The sequence below is a fragment of the Phaseolus vulgaris genome, chromosome 9 (genome assembly GCF_000499845.2).
Source record: "Phaseolus vulgaris cultivar G19833 chromosome 9, P. vulgaris v2.0, whole genome shotgun sequence".
Classification (NCBI taxonomy): domain Eukaryota; kingdom Viridiplantae; phylum Streptophyta; class Magnoliopsida; order Fabales; family Fabaceae; genus Phaseolus; species Phaseolus vulgaris.
In genome coordinates this window covers 24,495,249-24,520,107 of record NC_023751.2, presented here as the reverse complement: position 1 = coordinate 24,520,107, position 24,859 = coordinate 24,495,249, and the positions used below count along the sequence as shown (strand labels likewise).

General features: G+C 32.3%; 2 protein-coding genes across 2 annotated transcripts; both read right to left on the bottom strand.

Annotated features, from left to right (window-relative positions):
- Positions 1-7,350: 7,350 nt before the first annotated feature.
- Positions 7,351-9,788, bottom strand: LOC137823038 (palmitoyl-acyl carrier protein thioesterase, chloroplastic-like). Its single transcript, XM_068628142.1, has 6 exons — positions 9,014-9,788; positions 8,645-8,778; positions 8,421-8,534; positions 8,146-8,323; positions 7,961-8,029; positions 7,351-7,815 (listed from the first exon to the last, which is right to left on the bottom strand). The coding sequence occupies exons 1-6, from the start codon at positions 9,398-9,400 to the stop codon at positions 7,567-7,569; spliced, it is 1,131 nt and encodes a 376-aa protein (XP_068484243.1). The 5' UTR covers positions 9,401-9,788; the 3' UTR covers positions 7,351-7,566.
- Positions 9,789-12,809: 3,021 nt separating this feature from the next.
- Positions 12,810-19,603, bottom strand: LOC137821344 (dual specificity protein phosphatase PHS1-like). Its single transcript, XM_068625893.1, has 11 exons — positions 19,322-19,603; positions 19,077-19,148; positions 18,880-19,013; positions 18,384-18,576; positions 17,884-18,060; positions 17,620-17,780; positions 16,066-17,134; positions 15,353-15,499; positions 15,031-15,258; positions 13,645-13,802; positions 12,810-13,501 (listed from the first exon to the last, which is right to left on the bottom strand). Exons 1-11 carry the CDS (start codon positions 19,385-19,387, stop codon positions 13,141-13,143), a joined length of 2,766 nt encoding a protein of 921 aa, XP_068481994.1. The 5' UTR covers positions 19,388-19,603; the 3' UTR covers positions 12,810-13,140.
- Positions 19,604-24,859: the final 5,256 nt, after the last annotated feature.

The following is a 24,859-nucleotide window of genomic DNA, read 5'->3' as shown; positions in this document are numbered from 1 at the left end:
TTTATTAATATTGCTTTATATATGGTATTACAATATTAAAAAAAATATAATTACCTTTTTGGTCCATACATTAAGAGTCAATAGTCAATTTGATCTAGTAATTTTTAGAAAAATCAAATTTATTCTAAAGTATTTTAAAAAGTATGCAATTTGGTCATTTTTGTTAAATTTTTATCAACAACGTTAACTTAAGATTATATAACACACAATGTGGCACATTTTTGCATAGGTGAAATTGACGTGTTATCCAATATAAGAAAACATATTTAATAAGAATCAAGAGTTTCTAATTAATTATTAATTATATCTATTTTTTACTTTTGAATCGAGACTTAACAATATCGAAGAGGGGTTGCGGAGGATCAATGGGGAACAAGTTTATGATGTCACTGAGTCTACCGGTGGTGGCAACTGTGAAATATACCGGTGGTGAGCTCTCATTTTTGGGTCTTATCTTGGGTGTGTAACATCTCAATTGGCGGCTCTTTGCACCACTCATCTTGGAGTCCTCTTTTCTCCAAGTGGCCTGGCAACCTTCTTATTCCATAAACTTTCTTCATCTCTTCCTCTTTTTATCTTTCTTTGTGCCATCCTTCCATTCCATATATGTCTTTTTTTACTCTTTAATTTGTTCTTTGTTTTGTTATTCTTTTTTACTTGTTCCTTGTCTTAATTTCCACACCTTGCATCATCCACACCATATTATTGTCTTTTCTCTTTGCCCATATAAAGTTCACCTTCACGTTTACTTAACCATTTAGTTAAGTTTGTGTCCAGTGGGAATCTTCTTAGGGTTCTCACCATAATTGCTAAAAATCAAAATTCATAAACAAAGTGTCACCATAAAATGTGCAATCTTAAAATCAACTAACATCAGTCGTTCTAATATAATCACTTTCACTTACAAAGAAAATAAGTTTGTGGTTAGTTTTTAAATACCTTCACAAGTAGTGGAAAAACAACTACAAACGCACTTGAAATTTGAAGAAACTTTGACTAGTGTTGAATTAGGTATGGATACAAATTTTTATAAAGAAAAAACTAGTGAAGTTTTGCCTAAACAACATAATCAAATAGTTAAACAACTTCACCAGGTAGAAAAGTATAAAAATAGTACTCCTTGGATCAATATTGTCTACCTATTAGGTAAAGGGTACAATGACCTTGGAAGCAAGGTCGTTTCTTTTTGTTGTTCTTGTTTTTGAACAAATATCATTTGTCTTACCGTTTGCTTATTTCTATAGGATAGTGTTTGATCCTGGAGGACAATGAGGAGAATAAAAAGAAATAAGGTGGCTATCCGAAAAGAAATGCCAGGATCTGAGGACAAATCCTTTTTCAAGAGGGAGGAACTGATGGAGGTCCATCCAAGTCATCAAAACATCTAGGCTAAGAAGAGAGAAAACAATGTTTCAAAAGATATGTTTTAGAGATTTCTCCTTCTTTAGCCTTGTAAAAATTATATAAAGTAGTTAGGATTCCTCTTCAGTCCTTGTATTTTGTATTTAATTAGAATAGAATTTTAGGGCCTTGTATTCTGGGCCAAATTAATTTAAGATTCTGGACACACGATCTTCTTCCAAAGTCTCCACATGACGCCAACTAAGACTCCAAGTAGCCGCCCATTCCTTTTCTTCTCCTAAGATGACTTTTCAAATTCCTCCATGCCATTTAGCTTCTCCTTAGACTCCCCTTCTCATGCCTCTTCAACATCTTTGTGCCACTTGTCTTCACATGGATGGAGAGATTCTTGAAACTAGGATTGCCACATGCCAACCTACCAATGGAGAGGTTTCTAGAGTGCCGCATGGAAACTCATGTATGGAAAGGATTTTAGGAGACTTAAAGAGTCACTTTTAGGAGTAACCAACACTATAAATAAATGTTTTTGTCTTGTAAATCATTAAGACTTTGAATCATAGTAAATTGTTGCCAAATTGTTTTTTCATTCTTCTTCTAAGTCTTTCTTATCTCTTGCTCTCACTCTTTAGTTTGAGAAACCTAGAGTATTGTTAGAAGGTTGACCTAACCTCCTTCCTAGCATCATTCTCTGTCAATAAACCCATACTTTTACCCATTTTTTATGCTTTCATTTTGTTGTCATCATCTTCTCCATCCAAAAATTACTTTCAATCGAAGAACTTTTCAAGGAGCCAATGAGAACTCCATCACTTACCCTTTCCTCAAACCTAGTAATGTGGTGAGACTCGAAGCCAAGTCCGTTGAGAAATGTCCAAAAAAACTTTAACCATTACATCAGTCAAGTTTTGTTGTTACATTATGATTATTATACTTATTAGTAAAATTATCAATATTAATATTAATAATATAAAAATTATTAACATTATTAACTATTATTAATATTATTAAGTATTATTAATATTATTAAATATTATTCATATTATTAATATAATACTAATTATATTATTATATTAATATTATTAATTTTATAATATGAATAATATGTTATACTTATTAGTTATGGTTATTATTTATTATTATTATTATTTATGATTTTATTATATTATATATATATAATTATTATGATAATAGTTGGTAGGTAATAGAGATTTGTGGGTAAAAGTTCGTAGGTAATAAGATCTGTGAGTAATAGTTGGTAGGTAATGCTGAATTTACCTACGGATTCAAATCGATAATATCCGTAGGTAATGGTTTTCGTAGATAATATCCGTGGGTAATGCTGAATTTACCTACGAATTAAAATTCGTGCATAAAAATCCAGATTATACTATTTTTTTGTAGTGACTAAATTTAAATTTCATGTGGGTAAATAAAATTTGTTTTAAAGAAAATAAAAAAGAGGAAAAAAGAAAAAGAAAATAAACAAAAAAAACACCTCTCGTTTCCTTTCCACACCTCCCGATTCACTTCCTACACCCCCAGAACCCATTTAGTTTTTTCACTTACACACCCCACTATTACCGTTCGCAGCCCCCTCACTCTCAATTTTTCATTATTTCACTTTTTCTCTTTTTCATTGGGCCACTCCATAATTTTCTTCTCATTCACGCTCCCCTCACCACGCTCACAAGACTTTTGGTTCTTTTCCTCATTCACTCTTTCGCGTATCACTCTGCACATAGTCTGCATGTTGCTGCCATCGCCACACAGACAGCCAAAATTACTATGTAGCGGTTATGGTGAGACCAGTTTGCTGAGTGTGTCAATGAACCAGCTCCTCCAGGTTTCTCAATTCTCTAAGTTCAGAGAATGCAGGTTATATATTATTTTATCGGATTTTGGCAGTTTGCTTGCTTTGCATGTATATATTTAATAATCGCGTTTCGATGGTGTTTTGGACGTATGGAGGTGCAGTCTGGATGCATTTGAGCGCATACCACATACCAGTTTCTGCGTTTCAGTTTTAAGTGTGTTTTCTTTTGCTATTTGCGGTAAAAATGTACGAGCTTCATCTGCACTCCTCGCATTTCTGTACGCGTGTTTCTTCATTTGTATGAAGAGCAGTTTGTGTCCATTTTGTTTTTCTCTCTTTCAATTTTGTATAAGTGCATATTGAATGTTGTTTAAAGCTGCTACATATTTGTTTTGAGCGTCATTTCTGTTTGTTGGTGGTATGAGAGTTTTCAGTGCAAAGGTTCTTGCAGTTGAAACAAAACGGAAAGGGTTTATAAAGAGGTTTTTAGCTTTTGTTCCAACCCATGTTTTGCACAACATATGCACCTTTTTAATTTCTAGCTCTATTTTGTACCAGTGTTTCATTTTTGAGTTCTGCTTTTATTTCAAAGAAGCCATCACAAATGTTGCATACGCTTTCTTCATTCATTTCACTATGCATGCGTTTCCATCTTGTATCACTTTTCCATCCAAGTTTGCATTCACAATGTAAAAAGAAAAGTGGGGGCCACGAGTTTGTGAAACAAAATTAGAATCTGAAAGTGAGAACGGTTCACCGATTTGTAGCAATGTGGGGACCAATGTACTGATTTAGAATGGGCATGTAAGAGTTGCAGAAGATTGAAGTAAAAGAGGGAGAGCAAAACAGACGGGGCATGCATCAATTGCTTTTTGGGCCCCTCGTTAATATCTCCACTTCCTTCCCATTTTTATTTGCACCGTCTTTTCAAAAGCCTGGCCCATTCGGCTAGCCGAACAATTTTGTTTTTATAAACACTCATTTTCATATCTACACTGCATCTTAAAGCCTACGGTGATTAGGCTGGGCCAACACTTTTTTTTTCTTGCCACCTGTGTTTTCTGTGTCCATACCACCTGGCCCATCAATTTTGCTATCTGCCACCAGTTTTTTAATTTATAGACCCTCCAACTCTTGCTTTCTAAAAAATATAGAAAACAATATTGAAAAATTTCAAAATTAAAAAGATCTTATTCAAAGAAATAGTTTAATCTCCATAATTGTGTGATCTTTGATTTTCTGTTACGAATAGAAATATGTAGGAGAAAGGTCAATCTTTATTGAGTTCACTTTTTCAAAAGTCCAGTTTCAACTGACAAAATCCAAATCATCCTGAAATTCTTTTTCAAATACACATTTCTTAACTTCTAGAACTATGTGATCCTTGATTATTTTGTTATGAACAAAAAATATGTAGACTATTATTGAACATGAGTTAACACCTAATTGTTAACTTCTAAAACTACGTGATCTGGTACATATGTTTATTTTAATTTCAAAAATATCATCGTGTTTTATTGACGACGTTTGGCTTTGGATCGGTTGTGGTAAGACTATTATTGAACGTGAGTTAACACCCAGATACCAGAAAGACCTAAATCACGAGAGGATTATGCATGAGGTGTGTATAGTACATTCGGGTACGACACAAGCAAGTGTTCCCTGGAGGCACTAAGGCCCGTAAGGGTTAGGGTTTCCAGGAAAAGATTGCATGCATGACACGTGAATAATTAGGGCACCCACACAACAGATGACGCCGCAGCGCTGGTACATGAGTTGGTACCCTAGCGGTCATACTGTTAGAAAGATTGCACACCATAAGAGGCAAGTCTTGTGCCACGACTGCACTAAGCTTGTGCAACACGTCACAGGATGTCTCACCAGTGAACCCTAATCCACTTAAGGAAAGATCCTTGAGGGATAGGGAAGTTGACCTAATACAGCCTATATAAAGGGTGGTAAGAACCCTAGAAAAGGTACGTCGTTTCTAAGACTGAAACTGCTTTACACACTTATTGTTTCTTAGCCCAGTACTGACTTGATCGTCAGAGTGCAACCAACAGGTAGGGTCCTCTTTGTTTCAACGGAGCCACTCTCAGCCACCTAAGGAGAAGGCGTAAACCACCAGGAGATAGGAGGAGCCACCATCTGCCTTTGAAGTCAACGGCGACCGAGTCAACCGGCGAGAACAACTTTGGATTGGTTGTGGTAAGGCTATTATTGAACATCTTTTTCTGCACTAATGCTTGAATGATATATTGAATTTGTGTTCCTGAAACTCTCAACACATTTCTCTCAAGTCTCTTTCTTTATGATGCTCTCATGCATTCTAGAACTCAAGGAAGTTGGCTTAACCTCTTCCTTGACCCTTTGCACCTAGAAAAACCGCCCCTTCACTTTCTAAAACTCATACCATTCAATGCTTCCTCCTTAACTTTACAAGTCTTTCGCTGCCTCCATTGAATTCGTGGCTCAACTCAAGGCACCATTGCTTCACAATCTTTTGGGCTTCAAGCCCATTTCTTGGCTTCTTAGGATTCATATGTTCAGGTATTTGCATGGGAATCACTTTAAGTTGCTTCCAATTAGACATGAAGTCTTATTGAGCTTAAGATTGACTCCAAACGAATCTCAATCTTCTCTATTTTTGCTCAGGTTGGCTGGTAAATTTAAGCTTGTGTTCATGGTGAAGGACTCTTTGCGCTCAACCTATGTGAATTCACCCAAACTTTTATTGGGTCACTTTGATTCTTTTGGCCTTAATTTGCTCCACTCATGATATCAGCTCTCAGTGATTTGTGAAGTTTCTTTAAAACTAGCTCATTGAATTCAATCTGCTGAATCATTTTTCATGTGTTGGGCAAATTGATCTTTTCTTATTTTTCTCTTTGTTTGTTGTTTTTTTTATTTCTAAAAGATTTCATCTCATTTTTCTTTTCTACTCCTGGGTTTTACATGCCTTTCAGGTTAGTTTTCTATGTATTTTACACATTATGCATGCCATTTTAAAAAGCTTTCATATTAAAACCGTTGTATTTAAGATAGATATTTTTTTTTTGTCGTGAATGATTCATTTGGTTGAGTTCTATGCACGATTAATATGTTAGTTTTGAACTTCATTTGTTCTTGGGTAACTAAATCTGAAGTTTTTTTTTTTTATTATTCTTTTGGACGTTTACTATATGAGAAAATGATAGAAGACATCTTTAATTTAATTCTCATGAGTTGTTTGTCGTTTCTTTTGGAATATTTATTTTTATTAATATGTAGCATTACTTGTCCTTTCCTTTTGAGTAATACTTCATGCACATATATATTCATTTTAGGCTTTGGGATTCTATAGAATTCGAATTGAGGACCTAAAACAATACATGAACAAACTGGTTGAACTAAAATCAATATATTTCATAAAAACATAAATATATAAATAATGTATTAATTAAAATAAGTAGTTACTTTTAACTAATAAAAAACTATATAATCTACTTAGAATATTTTTAATTGCTTATTTTTATCAAAAATAATGAAAATTAATTATTGGAATCTCTTTTATATTAGTATATCTCTCCTCTATATTCGAGAGGCTTTGATGACATTTTTAAGAGGTGAAAAGAAATTTTAATTCTAATGTGAAAAAAAGAAGAAGAAATAAAAGTGAAATTCATTAAAACATTGAAGATATGTATGATAAAAAAAACTTGAGGTAGCTTATAAACCTGTAAAATGAAACCAATTTATCAATTTTTTATTTGATCAAACAAACTCATAAATTATTCAAATGAACTAAAGTAGTTTAAATATCATTACAAACATACTCAAACATCAAAGACTTTGTATGAAAAGAGTATCTTCTTGAATAGCTGAAAGATTGAAACAAGTGCTTTTGATTGATCAACAACTCCTTTTATTGAAGCTTAGATCTCCTGCATAATTTGGTGAGAGGTTCATCCAACCTAATAAACTAAATTAACGCAAAAGAAAAATAGATGCATAATTCGCAATATCAATTAAAAAGTAACATATCACGAATACTGATTTATTGATGAGTAGCGAATCCATGAATTTTAATATTAATATTTAATCCCTAAGCAGAAAAATTATTGTTGCATGTAAATATTTGTGGTTGAATTATATCAGGTGTTAGCAGCATTAGGCAATTAGGCAATTAACTCAGCCGTTATTATAAAAAATGCTTTTATTTATAATAAATTTCTGAATAATTAGCAATCTATAGTTCTCCTCACAGAAAGAATTTACAAAAAAGGATTAAGGACAAATGTAATGAATGTAGAACGTAAAGGATCCTAGAAAGGAAAACCAGAAGAGCGAAAAGCTAAAAGGAGTACAAGATAAGATCCATAGATACTCTGTTTTTTTGTCAGTGTTACGTATCACTGTTGGTTTTGCTTGAAATTCCACTCAGTTCTGGCTCGAACAACGTCTGCTTTATCATGTTGCAGACGAAGCAAGTGTGTGTATTGCAGGTCCGGTTTTCTGTTCTTGGAATTATTATTGGACTCAAAAACTCTTTCTGTTGGAGACGTCATTGATTCCACAATATTTGATTGTGTGCATTCACGTCGATACTCCAAAGTCATGCTTGTCATATTATAATGCTCTAGAACTTCAATTGGCACACTCTGCAACAACAAAATCACATCAATACCAAGTCCAAATTTAATAATCACTGATGTTATAGTAAATGGAGTATTGCTATCTTTGCCACAAATACAGTAATTTGTTTTGCCATTTTCTTGCAACTTGTTCTCTGTCAACAATTCGTACCTCTAAAATCCATCCAATGTATTTCACATTGTTGACATGCTGGTTAGCGTCCATGTCATTCCACCTTGGCTGTATTACATGCAAAATGAAGGGTTTAATAACGTGATCTTAACCAGAAGACATCGTAATTGCTTTTTGAGAAAGCAAAGAAATGGTGATTGATAATAAAGAGATATGAAACTTACAGCCAACCCAGATCGGATTCTCTCAGCTGTGTCATCAGTGAGTTTGTCTATTCTCTCACAATCTACTTCTTCGGTAGGAACGGCAAGCCTGTTTAGGTAAAAAGGAACAAGCTCTTGTTTAACCTCTTCAGGGATCTTGGAAAGTCTTCTTGTTTGTCTATTCATGATCACCCATGTGCTGCACCAGAGAATTTTCTCATCATCATGTATTGAGAATTGAGAAAAACCTCGATGTCATTGTGATTAGAGTGTATGAAAAAGATGAAACTATGCACCTTGTGGCTCTTGTTATGATCTCTTTGGTGTAGTGATCCCTGATTATCCAATCTCTTCGCATTCCATTCTTTCCTGCTGCATCGACCCAAGTATCAACTTCAATTTCGTCTCCCCTGTCACGTATTCATGCTCTTGCTCTTAATTCTTTGAACCAAACAATCAAATACAAAGAGGTCACAAGTATTTCGTAAGGCAAAGGCTTGGAAAAGCATTATATTTTTACCATTTGTTATATTTCTGAACTTGAAGTTGAATACGAGTAACAACCCAAATGAGCTTTCGAAGGCTCATCTCGCGGGTTGCTCCAAATCCTTCTCCCCCAATCCCAGAGCTAGTGACATGATTTAAAGCAGTTTCCTGAAAATTAATTTTTATTGCTTTGTTTCAGTCACACTGTCATTCATTATCTATTTGAACTATTATTCATTCTATCTTCAACAAGGTACAGAAATTCAGAACATCACTATGTTGTCATACTGATAAAGATCACAACATACTTTTGTTCCATTCTATGGTGTAATCGTTGGACATCACTACCATGATAAATTTTGTTAGGCACATTATTAGAAAATGGTGGAATTGTGAGGCTAACCTGAAGAAAATTCATGAGTGTCTCCATGGTGGCAGTTTTATCTGGTCCAATTTCGTAAGACCTGATAACAAAAATTTGCCTAAATACAAACTTATCCTCCACAAACCTTCCACGCAAGCTGGTAACAATAGCTTCATCTGCTGCACTTTCTTTGGCGAACTTTCCTGCTTGTAGAGGAGCCTCTGCCACGTGTGTTCCATTCACATTTACTCTGTTGGCAGTGTCCATTTTTCGAGGACTTTCACTATAATTTGCGGTCACCGACAAGAATCTTCGTTTATTATTAAACACGTTAGTAATATTGCATGGAGCATAAAACCTCACATTCTTCTTAGAATCGTTTAAATTCCGTGGGAATTGTAAACGGATGTTGCTGATTGCGGCCATTGATCGATGTAAGGTGGTTGATGAAGGACTGAAATCAGCAACAACAAGCCTAGTGGAATTCAGAATAATGAAAAAGTAACGTTAGATATAAGTGTAGCCCAAGTTTGTTGGTGAAGGGGAAATGATTTCATTTGAAAAGGGTGTATAATTTGTAGGTGCAACTAATGGTGAATTATGGGAAAGGGGAAGCTTAATTAAGAAAGAAAAAGAAGGAGATTTTGTGTTTGTAACATAGGGATGTGAAAATCAATAACTTGAGAGAAAGATATCGGATTCGCAGCCCAACCACTTTCATTCGAGTGGGAGAAAATAAGGTGAGAAATCCATCGTTAACTTGCACGCAAAAAATAGAAGATACTAGAGGGGGTGTTGCCTATGTGCCATTCTAGCCATAAAAAATGGAGTGTTCCTCTAATGTTCATGCCCTTTTGAATAGGGCACCTCTAATTTATCTCTAAACAATGAAAAGTTGTTTAGAAGCCTAAGACTAAAGCAAAGGCCTTCAAATTTGGTATATCTTGTGTTGGTAAGCTATTTCCACACTTTCTTTTACGTCTACCTATTTGCGTGGTCAGAATAATACAATGTCAATTGCTTAATCGCCTAGAAAAAGTGCAAAATTACCGTGACCGATGTATATAAAAAATTGTACCTCAAATGGTTCAAAGGGTAAAACATATTTTTAAGGGGTCAAAATTTCTTTAATAGGAAAAGCAGAACTACACATAACGTGCACTTGAATGGGTAAAAGATATTTTTGAAGGGGCAAAAATTTACTTGAATAGGGAACCTGAAATTGTACTTTTAATCATCTTTTTCGCTTTGTAATTTTAGAAAATTGTTAATTAGTTTTTTTTACGATAATTGCTCGTTAACTTATCATATACTTTTGTTTTATTCTTTCACTAATTAATTAGTCAATCACATACTTTTATTTCTAGTTGTCCTAAAAGACATTAAGAAAAATATTAATCTGTAATTATCCTCGACATCCATATGTAATTAAAATAATAACGAATTTTAAAAAAAAAACTAACAATCATTTCACATATCGAAAAATTTATTTCAATAATTTACATGTAAATATCTGGATATATCTGGATGGTCTAAAATTTAAAACAAGAAAAAAATAAATCTCGTGTTATAACACAGAAAACAAAAATATATTTAACCCAAAAAAAATCATTCCTAAATTGATAAATCACGCCAAAATTTATAATTGGTCCAACGGAAATTTTAACCCATTTGCTACTTTAGCTCCACCGATTAGTTGCAGCACTATTATTATTGATCGATTAGTTACTAAAGATGACATTGAGTTATCAATGTGCAACAAATTAAAATTGTAATACAAATTCAATAGAAATTAAATGGTTTAAGGTGATAGTTAAAGAATTAAAACAAGTGCTTTTTTTAACCAGTGTGAAAACACCTTAATAAAATTGAAGAGTACATTTCTTCCCATCCCAATAAAAAATATTTTTTTTAATTGTTTAACCAATGTCCTAAGCACATGGACGAGCAGTTTGTCAAATAAAAAACACGAATTATTATAAAATTGGACGATAAATAGGTTTAACCATATATTTACCGGAGAATTTATCATAATCATCAATAAACCCAAGATACTAATATAAATAGAAGACAGCTTCATAAAATGATAAAACTAGATAGAGAGGATATGATGGCTTTAATAAGGGGGAGAAAATGAGTGTAAAGGATTTTGTTAGTAATGCAAAATGTCTATTTTTTAAAAGAAGTCATAGAATTAACAGAAATTTCAGACTTTTCAGTACAATGAATATGATTCAGTGAGTAATAAATAAAGGTTCTAAGATTTAATCCAAAATGTTTCACTGGGTGGAATAATTGTGATTTTATTATTATTATTAATAATATATACTGGATGATACTAATGTATATAAAACATGGTTTTTAAAACATTTTTAAGAGCAAATAATATTAAAAACATAATATTTTTTATATTGATTGATTTTTTACTATTGAGGCTACACCGACTTTTTCATAAATCCACCAATTCTCACTGTTTCAATTGAAAACAACATTACTCTTCATAATTCTATATAACTAAATTTTAGCAAATATTTTTTAAGTTTCTTCATTCATACAAACGTTCTCCCAATCATATCCAAACACCACATCTCAAGCTAAGAAAAGAGACATAGTAGAATATTTTCTTCCTCTTAACCTTGTAGAAACTTGTAAATAGTAGAATAGTTTCAATTTCAGGCCTTGTAAATAATAACTTAATAATAAAACTTGCAATTAAGTCAATATTTTATTATATTTTAATATTTATCACCAAGGTAATATTTTTTATTTTTTTTATTGATAATTTTATTTTTAGTTAAAATATTCAAATTCTATTTATTTATCATATATTATTTATTTTTTAAAGTCTATAAATAATATTTAAAAGATTTTGGGCTTAATTAAGTTTTAACTTAATATTTTCTATTGACTCCTTATTAAAAAAATTCATGTCACTGCGGATGTGTCTTCATATGAAAAATAAAATAATGGTTTACTTAAAAAATTAAGTCCCTCATATTTTCAATTGTGTATCGAATATTTCCGTTATATTGAGTGTCCAATTTTTTTTATATTTTTTAATTGAGTTTTTGTCGTCATAGTTTGTAATTTATAAAATGAAACTATGTCATTTTTTAGAAAAATAATTAGAATTTTAAAACTTTATTTTTCTTATTATCCAAAGTTGTAGTGTTCTCCTTTTGATATGTAAGATCAAACAATCAAGTCACTCCAACAGCAAAGACTCAATTGAAAAACATAAAGAATTTGAAACTTAATATAAAAATAATAAAGAATTTTTTTCATAAAGACTCAATTGAAGATAATTAAATTTATAAAAGACTTAAAACTTAGTTAAGTCGTTGTTTATTTTCCTTATGAAGATACGTAAACAATATGCAAAGTAACAACCCACTGCGTCACCCTAATTAACCGATAAAATCTAATGACAAAGACTCTTAGTTAAAAAAATATAAAAAATTTAGATAACGAAAATCTTTAGAAACAACTCAATTGAAAATATTTATATTTACGAGGGATTTAAAATTTAATCAAGATTTTATTATTCTTCTCCCAAATTTGATTATAAATTATTTGAGAGTTAAAGTTAGTTATTAACATTTGAAAATTGAGTTCAAAGTAAAATTTTGACACACTAATAAATATTTCTTTTTAAATTAATTTTTATTTATATATTTTTTATTTTCTCTCTTTTTTCTTTATTTTCTTCCTACTAATTACATACTTTAATAAAAATTTAGCTCTCTGGACTAGACTTAATTTTGGTGTTGGCCCACATTCATTTATAGTTCCGCTAATGGTAAAGATGGAAACTTTATGTACTAGGAGGAACAAATAAGCAAATCAAATATATATTTTCTGGATGAAACCATCCATAAAGTAGGACTCAGGACAACACAATTACAAAATGTAGGTAACATTTTCGCAAATGTAAGAAAGCTTATTCTTTAGACTAATTCTTTGCAAGAGGCCAAGATAAGCAAATTTGATATTTTTAACAAATTCTTTTTCATGTACACAAAAAAAAAAAGAATCCCCATTACCCAATTACATGAAATCACTAACTAAACTAATCCTATTTCCAAACCACTATTTCACTCACTCTTACTATTTCTAACATGAAATTAAATCTTGAATGAATGTTCAGTAATATTTGCATGCGCTATCTATGCATCAACCATAGAATGAGAGTGTCTTTGTGTGGGACTAACACTCCCACCACGGCTAATCTTCAAAGTTGTTAATGCCTTCTGGATCTCCATTGTCATGGCACTATCAACACTCCCTGATGACAACTTTTTGTGTGATTTCTGAAGGTGAAGTTTAAGTGAACTACTACTTAGTCCAGCATTCTTGCCACAGATGGGACAAATTTTCATCATTGGTTTCCGTTGCTGCCACTCCATTGAAACCTTGCCATGCAGTTTCTGGTCTAGTTCAAGTAAGATCTTTGCAAAACCATCGTTGGGCTGAGATCGACGATGAACTCGCTTTAGAGCATTCCATGCTTCTAACAAAGTGAATTTCCTACAACACAAAAGCCTTTTAGTTCCTAAATTGCCCTAAGTAGTAGTAGCAGTGATCATCTTCACTACCATGGAACACATAATTAAGAGTTGCATGTGTTCCGATTATCATACATAAGATTGTATTTTTATATTTTTACTTACTTCCTAAGCATCAGGAAAGCAAGGACCAGAGTGGCACTTCTGCTTTTCCCCTCAAAGCAATGAACTAAAACACTTTGACCAGCTTTCTCAACATAATCTATAAAATCACAAGCCTCTTCAAATATGCTGCTGATGTTAGAATCTTCATTGTCACACACCTGTTCAATGGGAGAATGAAGAGAGACAATGTGAAGAATTATTCCTGAACAGAACCTCATTTAAAAATGTAATTGATACCTATCTATCCAGGAAAAAAATAGTTATAGATACTCACAATTACATGCATAACTTAAACATCATATTGAATAGCAAATAAATTGCATGATTAAACGAGAAAATGAGAAGGCCTAGAAAATACTCTATCCGACCAAGAGATCAATTTTTCAAACCAATGAATCAAATAGCGTCCAAAAGGGAACTGTAGAAAAAAAAACGAGAAAAAGAGGGTGGAATCATATTATCAGAACAGAGAAAGATGTTTTATTTGTCTGATCATTTTATAACAATACAGCCATTGATTTATAGACTAGATTAGTCCCAAAGAGAATAAAATCTGCCACAATCGGGAAAAACTGGGAAGTAAAAAATAATATAACCTATCACCTAAATTATTTGACCCTGATTTAGATTAATTCAAATCAGATTCTGAATAGATTTATCACAATATTAAATCAAGACGTAAATTAAGAAATATTTGATAGAAATTAAGGAAAAACTTGTGAGAAACTTTAATTTGGTCACAGTATAAATGTTAAGGTAGAAAAAACTCTACTACTGAATTAATCTGTGAACCCAACCAAGCCATCTTGTTTGATGAGATAAGCTGCATCCATGAAGTGAAACCATTGGGGCATCAGAAACCAAATTTCCTGTAAAATCATTCATATATTAAAGTTGGAAACTATATTCTGGGTTCCATGGACTGCCAGTAGCACTACCCAACAGCTCAAGCATTTGGGGAGGGTTTGCCTAACTACCACGCCTGGCCAGAGGATTATCTGATATTTTGCTTGTGAGGATGCCCAGTTAAAGACCAAAAACAAGTTTTAGCATAAGCTAAGATAAAAAGTGTCTTGTCTACACTTGAAACACAGATATCTCAGGTAAGATTGTGTTGGGGATGGGGATGAAAAACATTAATGAGCATAATCTTAGCCTTTTGAATGAATGGAACATCAAATAGTAATTGGAAACTAATAAAGTTATTCCAGTAAGAAACAAATAAAAGTCTAAAGCTCTAATTCAATACAAAAACTGAATGAATCCTGCATAAAAATGCATGCATGATTAATACAAATGCAGAGTAGGACATTAGGCATGAAATCAATTGATTCTTACACAAACTAAACCTCATATAATGGTAAAAAATAGATCAGTACAACTTACAGAGAAATTTTTGTATGTGAATAGATCAGGAAACTGAGAATCTGATTGGCCAATTTCATTTGTACACAAACATAAAATATGTGTAATTCCCAAGCGTTGCAGTGTGTATGTAGATCTTGCAGCTAGTGCTCCACCAATAAACAGACTATTTGTAACAGCAGATGGTCTCTCTGTATTTGCAGCCTCAGATATCAATGCAATCCTCTCAAGAATATGCTCGAGTCTGACCTGAAGGTCAATGGGGTAATCGCTTTATTCATGTATCCTCCATAGGTGAAATTAATCCAACATATTAGTTCTCAATACTATTATAAATTGATACCTTGAGTTCATATGCATCAACAACAGTGTTGTTATCACTACCCTCAAAAAATCCTGTATTAAAATTGTTGTCCAAGCATAACTTGACTGCATCATTTTTAAGCATTTCATTCCACTGTTCCAATTCTTTATTAGATTCTGAGTCAACCTAGAAATCAGGATAAAGTATAAGACATATGATAAAAGGGAACATGTAATAAAATGCAGTTTTACTTGTCAAAGACAGACCTAGTGACAATACTTCTATATCTTTTTTTGTCAATCACCTCGAGATACATGAATGATTGTGTATGACATTTGCACATGCAGGTCACAGGAAAACGAAACTACTAGAAAACAATTTATTTGGAAGAAACCAAAATTTTAAATGTACGGCTGATTTAGGAACTCGTCTATGTCACACAATGTAATGTAACTACTTCAATTATAGCAACAAGAGCAAAAGGTCAGAGTAACCTGTTTTCCAAAATAAAATAACTGAAACTTACTAGTCAAATTTCATGCTCTCATTCTCAAAACAACAAGAGTACATCCTGGTTGGTCTTAAATACTGTTCACATAAATTTATTTTGTGTAAATAGAGCAAAAAATTACTTTTACTTTGCATAACAATCAATATGCCAATGTCTGATTAATTATGATCCAGAAAAAAGACAGGATTACAGAACCAAAACAATGAATCAAGAAACAAGATCATGTTACCTAGAGACCAACCTTGGCAAACTTATGTAAGTCACGAAGCTTAGTTGTCAAGCGCAGACCACGAAGTGACTCCGCGCTTCCTTTAGAGTGCTTTCCATGCCAACCTTCTCTTGACGCAGGAGAGGCAGAGTCACAGCAATCTCTAATGCTTGAAGATGTTGATGCCCTTGGAGCAGTTCTCTGTGATTCTGGATCACTCCAATCTTGATGAATATCATTAGAATGTTTCTCTTTAATATATGGGGAAAGACAACTGCCTGAAAAAGCTGGTGAAGGTAAGTCATGAACCACTGCATCCTCCTTTTCAGACTCTCCAGATGATATTTTGCCTACAGCATTCATAAATACCCTTAACAAATTATCAAGTTTTTGATGAAGTGTGAGTAGGAATATATGGAATCCCTGCATGTCCATGAGAGCAGCACGAAAACCATTACGGAACTCGTGAACTACTGATGCATCATCTATGTAAACATCTGTTGTTGTGTTAGTCTCTTCTAGATGAGGACATCCTAACCTTCCTCCAGTTATATCATGTAATAGGTTAGAGGAAAACTCAGAGCTATTAAGAAGTAACTCGACCAACTTAGGATAATTAACCTGGTCATCTGCACGTTTTCCAGCAGGGGGTCGACGGGGTACGCCAGAATCAATTGCCACAATGTTAAAGTCAGTTGTCATTGATTCTCCTGATGTTTGAATTTTCAAGTTCAAGTTATGGGTTATTGAGGTGTATTTGATGTCAGAAAGACCAGAGTATTGTGATACATTCATTCTACTATCAACTGATGTTGACCTTTTGTCTTTTTGAAGTGCCCTACTCACCCTTGGTCCGCATCGGGTCACCGCAGAATTAAAGGTTTCTCCTATTGTATCCACACTTGCAGAGATTACTTTTTCAGTCAATAACAAATTTGCAGAGTTCCCACGCCATCTAAGCTGCCGGCAAGGGAGCCTATCTTCATTTCTGATGACAAGATCCAGCATCAGTACTCTGCCAAGAGCTGCTGATGTTCGTTCTGCATATTCCTGTGACTCAAATGCTCTAGAGCTTTCAAGCAAGGGTGAACCATGCACATAACTGCAATAAGACTATTAAAAATTTAGAATAAATGATTAAAAGTAGTCATCTTGCAGCAGAAGAATAGCCGAGTGATTTTGCACCAAATAATTACCATGTTGATTGCTTTAATTGTGTTTCTGGAAAATAGAAAATATTGAAACTGGATTTGATTTAACTTAGAAATGGAATAAAAAAACTATCATACTACTCCAACTTCCACTAAATTGCCCACAACCACACGTGGAGAAGGACACAAAATAGTTAGTTATCTTGCTAATTACCAAAAACTGTCATTGTAATATTGAAATTTATATGAAAATGTCATCTGTTGGATGGTTGCATTAACTCAGACGTAAGATGATAACATTGCATGCCACTATTTGGAATTATTACATCAGGCCCAATCATGAAAACTCTAGGAAAGAAATATAACAGGGCAAGCAAGATATCTCCTGCTGCAATGGTATAAACCTTATCATATTAACACTAGATTTGAATCATACCTCATAAACATGAGACATCGGCTAAGATCAAGTGCTTCCAGAAGTTCTGTGCATGTCAGTTCACCAATTTCATCACCTGCAGAACCTGCCGCATCTCTTGCTTTTTCTGTAGCTTCCTTTATTTGTATCCACTCTAAACTGGTATTGTGGATGACTCTAGCCTTGAATTCCAAATAGAAGTAAAGGATGAATATGGTAAAAATATAGTGTGATTTCCTAAGCCAGTAAATCTGGAGGATAATTAGATAAAAGAGAGAGAATAACCTGAGGAGTTTGGATTCCCAACCACTTGGCAAATTCATAACCAAGACGTTCGGATTGTGTTGCCATTCTTGAAGATGATATCTTTATAACAGCTGTTTCTTGTTTTGGACAAGCATCACCACTCCCACAACCACTGAAAAAGGCAAAGAAGACTACCCCTCCAGAATTTACTGTTACCTATGTGCACACAAAACTGATAAGAAAGTGAGGCACAATTAAAGAAAGAAAGCTGTGTATTTCAAAAGAAAAAACAAAATCACAAACAATTTAACATAACATTGATTTCTTTAAGCCCCACACACCTGGCAAATAATATATTGGTTTTTGTAAAGATTGGAAAAAAAGCTGACGATTATCAACATGCTCGAGTAAAGATGACATGTTTTTTTTATCTGTATATCTAACTCTATGGAACTTATAGACTGAAGCTATTAGCATATTGACACAACTTCAAAAACCCTTAACTTATTTGTGCCAGTAAGTAAAAATAAATAAAAGACCTCAAGAGCTCGGTTCATTTCATCCTCAGAATGTTCATTGCTGCTAGTATGTTCAGTGTGGTGAAGCGAAGAGAGTCTGTCCCAAGAAAATGAACTCGATTCAATGTCCAACACTTCAGCTTTACCAAGTCTCTCCCACAAACTAGTTTCTGATTGCTGGTCATTTTTCACATCCTCTATAGATTCTCCTGGGCTGAACATAAATTAAGTCATCTTTAGCAACCACTTCAGATAAAAACTAAATTCATAACCAAAAAGGAATCTCCTCCAACACGCCCCCTTCACTTCTAAAAAAGCAAAAAAAAAAAAAAAAACTAAAGCGTGGCTAGTTTGAGAAAACATTTTCTACTTTTACTTTTAATAAATAATCACAAACTGATTGGCTGCTTCCTATACAATTTCTTTCACTTAGCATGGTCCTATTACGTACATGCTCAATGGCAATGATGAAAAATGGTAGAAATGCAATTGAAGGAGAAGAAATAGTAGTAGAAACCTGGAAGGCATGGTGGAAGAACGGTGAGGGAAGCCAGAAGTGCGATAATTGGAAGTGCGTTTACGAACTAATTGGAGCCATTGCGTAAACATAGACGCAGGCCCTGCAGTGATGTCTCCCAACATGTACAAAACCTGCATTCACCGAACAAGTTTCAAGCTTTTTTATTACAGAGAGAACCCAATTACCAAATATACCTTGGAAGTGACGCTGAGAGTGAAAGGGGCCTCAGCCTCCTCCTTTACCACTTCACCTTTACCCTGCAATTCCTACTCCCACACGCAAATTTCAAAACATCACGTTACATGGGTTAGGACTAGGAGTGAAGTTTGAAGATCACACACACTCGATGCAAACACGATCTAGATTAACACCAGTTTCCCTTTTGGGTTTATATAAAGTAAAGTAAACGGGAAGTGAAAAGAGAAAAATGGGTATACACCTGGTTTGGGTTTTGCAAAGAGTTGGTGAATGCCCCGGGATCCTGCTTTTGCTGCTCTTTTGCCATCTTCTTTGCTATAAAAAATTATTTGGGTTTCTGAAAGAGTGAGAAAACTGCTCCACACTGCTTTTTACAAGAATGGAGGGAAAACCGTGCCTTGGTGTACACAGAGGTTAAGGTCATCAATAATAATTGGTTGAGTACAGAAACATTTTCAGTAACGTTCTAAAATACTTTTTAAAACATGTGGATCTTAGATTTAAGATTCTAAATCTTAAATACAACTTTTGAGTCTTCCCACAGAGGGTCTTGTAAAATTTTGTATTGAATAAAATTGGTAAGGTCTTATCAAGGATTAAATTCATTTAAAAGTCACGTACGAAGATTATATTACAAATGGTCTAATAAAAAAATTTATAATTAGTGAAATTATAAATAGAAATAGAAATTTTCAACCTATTCATAAATAAGATAAAATAAAAATGGGATCTCCCTATCTACGTAGGGAAACTCGGATTCTTCAATCATGGTTTTTTTCTAATGTAATTCTTTTACGAATATCCCAAAATGGGAAGGAAAATTTTTGAAAAATGAGTACATCGTCAGTATGAAATAGTTATTTGAACACTAAAATTGTCAATTACTATTCTTTAAACACTAAATCTAACTTCTTTAACAACTTTTCATTTATCACTCTATCAAGAACTTTTCACTTCTCTTTTATAATTGTGATTCTTTAAACTTGTGAGTTGTAATATTAATTTATCTCAAGTGTCACTCATTTTTTCACATTCTTTTCTCTTGGAGATATGTTTCCATTTTCACTTTTTTTTCTTTTCTCTTTTATGTAGATATACTCTTATTTTTTTTTTCTTTTTTTTTTCTAATTATTCCATCTTCTTTACATGCATTACCATTTTGTATATAGGTTCAAAATCAACTCACAACTATGGCAACAATAGGAGAACTCAAACTCACATTGCAACATCTAACTAGTAAATGTGTATTCGAAAACCTAAAATTATAAAGTAAGCAAAAAATGAAACTTAAAATCCTAAAATAAACAAAAGTGTCCAAAATGATGGTAAAATACTTCCTTCTTTCTTTTTTTTTCTTTTTTTTACCAATCTTGTATTTTTATTATTAATAATTTGACATAAAATGCATAATTTGTATTGGATTAATCCATAGGAAAATCGTTGTTGTCATCAAGTGCATAAAGTTTAGTCCATTGGTTATGCATAATTGTATTGGATTAATCTAGAGGGAAATCGTTGTCGTCATCAAGCACATGAAAGTTTGGTCTTTTAGTTAAATTGGTTACTCTTCTCCATATCCCCTCACTCTGAACAAGTAAGTTTATCAAAAAAAATTCATAAGACACTACAATTGTAAACCTAACTACATTTTACACATTTCTGATTTGTTCCCAAGCTCATTGGATACAAATGTGTTTTTTTTTCCTTTGTGGCTCTTTTATGTAAAGAAAATGGTTGATGATGCATTAATATATTAGCTCGGATGTAACATTAATGGTGACACTAACCGTTATTAAAATAAATAAAAATAAGTTGTGGGTGTTTAAACTTAATGTAATTACATCTCAAAACAACAAAATATAAAATATTAAGGAATAAAAACAACATTTAGTCTTATTTTTATTACTCAAAAGTAATTTATAGTTTTGAAAGCTTTTATAATTATGGAAAATATTTATTCTGAAACATGATGTCAAAAACTAAGACTATGATCTAATCACTTGTTAAAGTAAACATGAACATATGTTAGTAAAATATTTAACTGACTTATGTAATTTAAGTTGTCGTGACCTTGAGATTTTACTTTAAGTCTTTTGCTTTCTCGATGTATTGTCTTAAGTCAAATATGCATAAGGTATTCTTTTTCAAACAAAAGAATTACAATATGATCTTTAGTCTAAATGAATAAGAAGATATCTGAGAAGTCAAGTGCGACCGACATGACATATCTCATGTTTGTTTCACAAATCAAATAGTCTTCTTACCATTGTTATCAAATGATAAATTAAGAAAAAAATTTTAAAAATTAAATAAATCACAATTCAACCATTCTTTATGATTTTCCTATTTTTCACAAAATCCTTGTTGCTCATTATGTCCTCCTGCAACCATCCACATTAATTTTAGTGATAACTGGTTCACTATCCTTTCTACTCTAGCTTCAACTTAATGTGTTCCAACTCTAGTCTTATACATGTCTTTGTCAAATGTTAAATGATTCCATTAGCTAACAAATTAAAAAAAATTATATGTTTTGGAATGCACAATTTGAAATATATTATTATAATGCTTGAATGTATTAATACATTCTAGATTGTAGATTTTGGAATATATTTTCATATCCATAAATACATTTCAAATTGAACAATCTAGAAAAAAAACCATCAAATATGTTCCATATTGTACAATTTGGACACTTTCCAAATCAACCATTATGGAGTAACACAACTGATTGAACCTATTCAACGGGGATGGTAATGTGATAGAGTCGATGATAACTCTTAAGAAGATGATGGTGTTCTGACATGTACTCTCACACGTAAGCTCAAGTAAAGGGTGCACAAGCGGAGAAAGAAGAGAAGTGAGAGAGAGATGAAAGCTAAGGTTGGTTTATAACTTAAAGCGGGGTGGAAAATGAAGAGGCCTAGCAGGGGATAATATGGGGTATTTTGGTCTTCTACATATTCCTTTAGAGGTGAAGGTAGAAGATAAGGGGGGTGCAGAAATAAATGGTCGAACTTTAATGCATTGTTTGGATCCACTAATTGAATCTTGAAGTGGATGTGCGAACGGGTGGCTTGGATGTTTGGATCAATTGATGTGAAGGAGAGTGGGAGAGTCTTTTTTTTCTTTCTTCCCTCATATGCGAGGATGAGCGCGGATGAGAGGGTGCATACATGTATACCCATTCAAAGTTACTGTAATACCCTATTTCTTCCGGGGGGGAGGTGTGCATGTGAGAAGTTCTTAGATTTGTTGAAGGTTATGAGGTTGAGGAAGAGGAAGAAGAAAGCATAGGAAAAACCCTACACGTGTGTTAAATAAATATGCTTTGTTGTTGAACAAAATTAATTTTTTAAGCATATCTGTGAAGGGAGAATCGATTTTCATAGTAATTGTTATAACAGAGAGAATCTATTCTCATAGATGTTATAACGAAGAGAGAATCGATTTTGTTGTGTGTAATTGTTGATTTGCAAAATCGATTCTCAAGGAAGTTATTGTTAAGGCATAATCGATTCTCCATTATGGTGAAATCAATTTTCATGCCTCTAGAAGCAGAATTCATTCTTAATTAATAAGAATTAATTTTAATTAATAATAATTTTAATTATTATTATTATTAATTTTATTATATATATACACAATATATTCCATTATATATAATATAATAAAAATAAAATAATTTTCAAAAATATTAAAAGAATATAAATAAAATTATTAAACATTACATAATAATAAAATAAAATTATAATAATAAAAAATATATACAATAATTATTATTATTTTCATAAATTATTATAAAATTATTACTATTATTTAAATTTAATGCAAAATTATTTTATATTTTATTTTTAAAATTATGAGTATTTCAATAATTTATTTCTATGTAACAATTTTCAATTTTTACACATATTCATTATTTTCCATCTAAAAATTATTATAATTATGAATATTATCATTTTATTTTTTAATTGAAACTGAAATCTAGATAAAATAACTCATATTTCATTATTCAAATATTTTAAAACACAAGGGTAAATTTGTAAACTTATACTTTTAAAAAAAATTATAATTCCTTTCCAACTATCATCACTCTTAAATTTTAATAAACCATCTTTACAAATCTACTCTAACATCCCTCAATCCAAATAATCTAACATATCCTCTTAAATTCTCACACATCTACTCCCTCAAATCCTCACAAATCTTCTTCTTAATTTAAACACATCCTAAATACCTAAATGCGGGAAGGTCGAGCAGTCACTATACCCATAAAAATATGAATTCAAAGTTCAATAGAACGTGTTATTTTCAATAAAATACTTTAATTTTAATTTTAAATATAATAATATGACATACTAAGTAGTATCATAAAAAAATTGAAGTTAACTCATTTATTTATTCTTATTCTAATTTTGAATTTTAAAATGTAAATAGGATTATTTTATCAATATATTTTAAATCATCAGATACCTGAAGACTTAGGAATATCGGTTTAATAAAACCTTTTCAAAAAATTTATTTATTTCAAGTGAGTTCTACTTTTTAAAATTTCATGGCAAGTTTTTTTTTTTAAGTGTTAAAATTTGACAAGATCCAGACTTCTATAGTTTTTATTTTTACCTTAATTTTTTACTACTTAAAAACTTAATTAATTTCTTTTATTCTTAAAGCATAAGACCTGTATTATAATAAAATTCAGAATCTTAAGTTTAAGACATTCACCATATCAAATCAATGTATTTTAATAAGGTTTATTTTATAAGACATTAACCATAAATTTGAAAGTAACATCACTAGATCAGAGATGATAGACAACAAAGGAAAAAAAGGGAGGAGATTACTCTCTTTCATCACTTTCTTTACACATGAAATTTCTGGAGAAATCGAAGGTGGAAGAGGAGGTTTAGGTCTCTATGCTAATTTTTTATGTCTAAAGTTGATGATTCTAATGCTCTATTCTGAACAATTTAGGTTCTATGTTGTTCTGTTATTTGAAAATTCTTTTTATGATTGTTTGAAATCACCATTTTTAATCCCTGTATAACTAATTAGAAACGTAGAGATTTGTAAAATAAGTTTTATCTCTCATGATTCATGTACACATCAAGAAAAATGTACCCTGGTGACCAACTACACCACGAAATCTTGAATTAGTTCCACTCTGGAATTAATCAAAAGCAAAAAATGGGTGGTGTGCTGGAGTAGTGGTGTGAGTTCAAGCGAATTCAGTGCTATTACTCAAAACCTGGCATCTTAAAATTTGTGCCTTTTGAAGGATGATGAGTGGCTGCTAATCTAATCCAAACCAGTGAAATTACAAAAGCACTTCTATGCCCTTTGTTTTTTACAACTTTTGTGCATGTTTTACACTGTTCTTTAGAATATGAGCAGTGATGCAGAGAGGACAAATGGGATCAGAATCCACCTTTCTGAACAAAAGGTTGTTCCCGTTGGCTAAGATTAGTACTTAAGTACAAGTTCTGCTGTAGAGATGGTTTTTTGTCTTCTCCTGAACAGGAATCATCTAGTTGACGTCATTCATCACATGTAATTTCTTACACACATATATAGCAGTTTTCAAAAGCCAATAATGTCCATGGAGAAAAGACCAATGTGTGAGAGAGCATGTAGATCACTGTCTAAGCTCTTCTTACAAATAACAGTGAGTGAATAGTACTTAAAATTTAACTGTGATATTCTTATTCATCCCATAAAGAAACTGCACATGGACACTGCATCAATACACTTCACTGATTTTCCAAGTAACAATTTT